General features: G+C 33.2%; 1 protein-coding gene across 1 annotated transcript in view; it reads right to left on the reverse strand.

The window, feature by feature from the left end:
- Positions 1–2,478: 2,478 nt before the first annotated feature.
- The window catches only part of LOC108577501 (splicing factor 3B subunit 1), an 8,182-nt gene continuing 4,667 nt past the window's right edge, over positions 2,479–5,993 (reverse strand). The window contains 11 exon segments of the mRNA XM_017940660.1: positions 2,479–2,637; positions 2,749–2,965; positions 3,047–3,319; positions 3,400–3,575; positions 3,652–3,840; positions 3,921–4,103; positions 4,188–4,409; positions 4,480–4,605; positions 4,687–4,979; positions 5,054–5,411; positions 5,491–5,954. Of these exon segments, the coding sequence (XP_017796149.1) occupies positions 2,479–2,637; positions 2,749–2,965; positions 3,047–3,319; positions 3,400–3,575; positions 3,652–3,840; positions 3,921–4,103; positions 4,188–4,409; positions 4,480–4,605; positions 4,687–4,979; positions 5,054–5,411; positions 5,491–5,954 (2,660 nt within the window).

Consider the following 5,993-nt stretch of genomic DNA (forward strand, 5'->3'; position numbering starts at 1 on the left):
AGGTTTCCGTTAGCGAACCAACTGATGTTCACAGTTACCCCCGGCGGTTTATTGCCCGGTCTTATATTTATCTGCAATATTTGTCCTACTTGACCTGGCAAAAACCAATCCGTCCTTTTTTCCGTCCGCCAACCTCGCCTATCATCTACCTTCAATTTATCAGAATATTCGCGGCACAACAAATACCACTCCGGGCTGTTGTGCGACGTGGTACCTAGTTTGATTGCTTTGATTTGCTTAAATTTGTTAGTGAGATATTGTGCACCACTTGCACAACGCCGTGCCACAATCCATTCATTTTGACACACACATTTTCCCGCCGGTGTTTATTTTGCTTATCAAAGCTAACGAAGCTTCTAAAATTAGCAAGTCTATGTTTACAATGTAGGTCCTTAATGTTTCCTCTGTCTAGTGTGGTTGGGTCTGTGGCCATGATGACATTCACGTTACTTCGATCTCCTTGCCTAAGTTCTCCAACAAGTACTCGGTGTCCTCTCTCAAATAGGCTCGAGCAAACGTAATTCTTAGGGGCTTTGTCGCGCATCGCTATGGAGAAATATTCAGCGAATCCACCATAGTCCGAGCAAGGGTCTAATATGTTTTTGGCTTCCTCGGAAAATTGTATGCTAAGGGAGGCCCGCTGGGACCGCAGATGGCTGAACGGGGAGGGGGGTAGCCATCATTGCACGCGGTCCCCGCGACGAGGGCAGCTATGGGGGTTTTAGTGGGTAAGAATCCCACACTGGGGATTCCCCCCAGGAGAAGCGGGGTGTCTATGCAAGATTTCCCCCATGTAAAAAAAGAAAAAGAAAAAACATTGCTTGCCACATTATATATATATTGCTCTGAAAAATTCATGGACATTAATAATAAGTACTTAGCTTGAAAATAATTTTTACAAAGTGTACATATTGTATCAATGTGATTCTATAATTAGGTCTTTACGTTTTCATCATTGTAACATGTTTCATTATACCAATTGATAAGTCGACGTACTCCTTATACCAAAGTATTCATTTAACAAATGGTTTATATAAAGAAAAAGGATATTATTACTAAATATTATTAATATAACAATAATCTCTATCACATGTTATTTTGGGTTCTTTTTTATATAAGTGTTTATTTTTTTTTTTTAAGTGTGTCGTCGCTTAAGCGAACGTAAAATATTACACGCTTTGCAAAAAAGTGCTTTTAAATAACGATATTCGTTAAAAATTGTTCAAAATTGATTAGAATGAAATTATTAAAGCGTGTCATAAATTAGTTACATATTTCTTGTTATGTTTAAGTATAATCTTTTAATTATCTTTAATATCTTACAAAAAAAATGAAGTATTTTAAGAAAAATTTAGTCGAGTTACATCATCATATTTATAAATGATATGTTTCTTATAGTAATAATTTACGGATATATATGTATACGTTATCAAAAGTGCTATTAGGTAAATGGCCTTTGCATATAATTAAAATATGTTAACAATATAAAGAGCTTAACTTTTAAATTTCGCTTAGTTTTCGATTTGAAAGTATGTACAATAGCAACACGTATCACACGTTTATCAGGACCGAAACTAAAGGAATTGTATTGAATTCATAGTCGAGAAATGTCACGAATACAGTGATATATATGCGTGTATATATTTGCGCATACATGCTTTATGCCAATTTAAAAATCTAATTGGAGATACAGACATTTCACACGCAATTTTTATACAAAAAATATTACAATAAATGTTCATAAAAAGAGGAATATTATGTAAAACAAACACGACTGTATTCTCCAATGATACTTAAAAAGTGTAATGTGCATACACATATGCTCGGTATGTGGACGTTTTACACAATATACGCTATAATATATTGAACTGTCACAAGAATTAAAAATAAATATTTAAACATACATTGCCATTAGATTTATTTTAGTTATTTAACAAATTAAGTTTCAAAAATAAATTATTGAAAAAAATAATCAGTGTTTTGATTGTAATGTTGCTTTCATGAAGAATACAGTTCATTTTGTTTTATTTTTTCATAAACATACAATTATCGATTTTTCTAACATTGTAAATCAAGAAAATATATTTTATGTGAAACTAAAATAATTATATTTCTGTGTTACTAATATACAATAAAATTTAAGGGAGCAATTAAAATATTGAAGTGAATGCTTCGAAATAAATTCAATATCGTTTATAACACGAAAAATTTTATTTGTATAAGGACTGAGACACACTTCCTTTTAAGCAAGTCTATAATTAGAATCAATTTTTAATTAAAAAAAAATTTATGTATAACTTATTTAAACAAGTCCAAGAAATAAATACTTTCAAAGTTCACGGTAATGTCTATATCTTACGCGTCACGTAACATATAACTATTTTAGCTGATTTATAAACAATAATAAGCGAATCATACTAATTTTTACGAAGATTATATAAATGTATGGTACACATCTTTTACATATTCTTAAAATCATTACAAAACATAGTCCAATTCGTATCTAATATACTGATTCTTTGGATCATTCATAATTCGAGGATAGCCAGCTACAAGAGCATCCTGTCCACCTATGTAAAGAGAATTATAAATTTTCCAATATACATCTCGAACTTTTCGTGCCGGGTGGAATAATCCCTGCCAAAATAGTGTTATTGTTAAAATTCTAATTTAATATTATCGAAGTTAAAGTAACAAAAGATAAAATACTGTTACTTTAATATATATACAATGTATCAAGTTACATACCTGTAAAGTATATTGCAATATTTTGATTGGTCCAAGAGCAACACGTAAACCATCCACAGCATCCATAAATGCCTGTACCAAATGTGGCGAAGTTTCAAAAACATTGGGCCACACGTGATTCAGTAAATGTATCAGCGCATCTTCACATCCAAATCCATAAACACCTAACGCCATGTGTTTAATGGCAGCGCATGCAGTTTGCCTGTGCACTAAATCCCTATAATAGTAATAATGTTGAAGTAAGAATGAATTATAACTTTCCGTGAAGAGAATTAAATCTTTGTAGATTTCTTTTTACCTATCCATAAGTGCGTCTTCTAATAGCGGACTAACAGCGTAAATGTAATCTTTCCCCATTTCACCAATATATTCAAATAAAAAGGATAGAGATTTCAATACACCATTTTGTACGTTTAATTCTGGTACTCTGTATTCATTCATTAATGCAGGAAGTACCGTAAATGGACTACAGGTTTCAGCAACGATAGCTATAGCTACTGTAGTACACACTCGATTTTGACGTTCTTGTACTTTTAGATTATTTAAGAGAGTTGCTAATACATCGTGAGGGCTGCCAAAGAAAACAAAAGTTTAGAAATATCTTTACAACACAATACATAACATAAATTTGATATTTTATTTTATAATTACCCTATTGCTTTTGCGATATAACCAAACGTGTTTACTGTAGCTCTTCTGATCGCTTTTTTATGAGCTTTGAGCAGTTCCAAAAGTTCGAAGCATATTCTCATCCATTCTCTGGCAGACACATATTCAGGTCCTCTGTCTGCGATTCTACCTACGAGATCAATGCAATTTTCTTGTACCTAAACAAGATAAATTTCATTATACAATAATCCACTGTTAATATTACTTTTAAATATAAAGATAAATAATACTGACTTTTTCGTGTCTGTTTTTCAAAATGGGAGTAAGTCGTGGTAGTAGATCTTTAATAGGTGGTGTCATTTTTGTCATTCCTATGACATTAACAATAGCTTTCAGTGCGCCTAAAATGCTACCTAATACCTCAGGGTATTCTTCACCCAAATATTCATAAAGCACAACACCTAAATGACCCATTAATTTTTCCTACAGACAAAACAGAAATAAGTATCACTTTATAATAATAAAAGTTTCATGTAGAAAATGTAGCACAACAAAAAATTTACCTCTTGGCAAGTTTTCATGACGACAGCAATTCGTGATATTAAGTCGGCAGCTTGTTGTCTTACTTTTGCAGATTTGTTATTTAATCTCCATAATATTGTACCACATATTTGTGGAAGATATGCTTTTACCCTCTTTCCTAATGTGTTTACAATGGTACCAAAACCATTCAACATTACAACGTCCTACATAATTAAATAAATACAATAAATTCATTATGACGTATGTATAACTTTAATGACTATGAAGAAATTGTAAATATTACAAACCTCCGTTGTCTGTTCTTGGAAAGCATATAAAATACCGTCTATGAGCTGTTCTTCTAAACGAGAATCGACATCTGCAGCTCCCAAATTGCCCATTATTTTCTCAATAGTTTCCATAACCATCTTTCTATATTGTTCATTTTCATCTTTCAAATCGTCTACCACGCGGTTTATAATTTCTGACGCACCAACTTTGTTTGCAATTTCTACTGTTGTGTCAACAAGCTGTAAAATTGAATTTCTAAAGTGTGTAATATTTGTTAATACATTTATTAATAATATAGGTAATACATACCTGTCTATAATTTCTACGATCCAAAGCCATTCGGTGATTCCAGAAGTGTTTGAAGAAGTGTGGAAGAATTTCGTCTTTGATATATTGCGCTTCAACACCATCCGTTCCACAACATTGTTTTACTACCTAATGTGAACATTCACTTATCTTATTTTAAATTCAATGAAACTTAATATTATACTTGTTATTACTGCTTGAGGCACTTACTTTCAAAACGATCTTTTTCATTTCTTCATCAGGTGACTGAAACTCACGAATAAGGATTAACATTACTTCACGAGTATAATAATTAGCGTATTCGGCATCCATAAGAGGAATTAAATAACCAATGGCCTTCAGAAACGCAGCAAGACCTTTTCCTCTGTGTGTACGAATACCCTTCCAAAGTGGTTTGAGAACAGAGTCAAAACTTTCAATACCATAAGGTGTAGCTGCTTCAGCTAAAGCAGCAATTGCTAACGCGGTGATAGTACGAACTTTTTGCTGCTCATCAACCAGACCTGTAAGTTGATCAATGTTCTTTCAATTGTTCTTTAAGATGTAATAATTTAACAGACTGTAGTATTTTAATTACCGTGTTCTATAATTTCAACTAAACTCTTCAAATGTGGTAATATAGCGCATCCCATTAGAATAGCAATTTGTTGTACAATTTTGATACCCGTGTGACGGGCTTGCCATGATTTTTTACTGCGACACACGGCTTTAAGAAACGGAAGTAAGGAAGGAATTCCCAACGCTGACGCGACCACAGCGAATGCTCTAGCTGTCGTGTTACGTACGTATTCATCGATATTGTCAATATCTGGTCTCATTGTAGAAATCATTGTCGCTAAACCAGCCGCTTTTGCCAAATTAGAGATAATTTCTCTGCCTTCTACACGAGCATAGTAGTCTTCGTCAATGAGTAAAGGCTCAATAACCACTAAAATCTGAACACAAATAGTATTTTTACATTTATTAGAGTGAATAAAAGAAAACTTAAATATCATATATCATCTGTAAACTTACCTTATGTACATAAGGCCTGACCAAATCATCGAGTTTATAAAGAATACGATCGATAACTTTTACAAGAAGATGACGTTCTTGATCTTCCAAAGTAGGAGACATAAGGAGAGGAAGTATCTGGTTAAATAATGGACCCGCACCAAACTCTCTTGCTTTGTCAGTAATTTGTCGCAGGGCAGCTTTCCTCATTGGTGGTGTGCCATTTTTAATTTTTAACAGTAACTTCATGATCTTCCTCTCCTTTTGCTCTTCGGGGCTAAGCGTTTCCTCATCAACATCAACCAATAACTTATCAAAATATTGTGCGTCCTCCGGTTTCATAAAAGGCAAATTTCCCTTTGGTTGATTGTCCACAAATTTTGCAGTTTTATCTTCGGTTTGGATAAAAAACCCCTGTGGTGTGCCCGCGATTGGCGTTGGTGTAGCAGTAAGCTTTCTCGCGGGAGTACGAATTGGAATGTACCCTAAATAAAAAGAATATCAAATTATAAAATATATAATTA

Source organism: Habropoda laboriosa, unplaced genomic scaffold (genome assembly GCF_001263275.1).
Source record: "Habropoda laboriosa isolate 0110345459 unplaced genomic scaffold, ASM126327v1 scaffold804, whole genome shotgun sequence".
NCBI lineage: Eukaryota > Metazoa > Arthropoda > Insecta > Hymenoptera > Apidae > Habropoda > Habropoda laboriosa.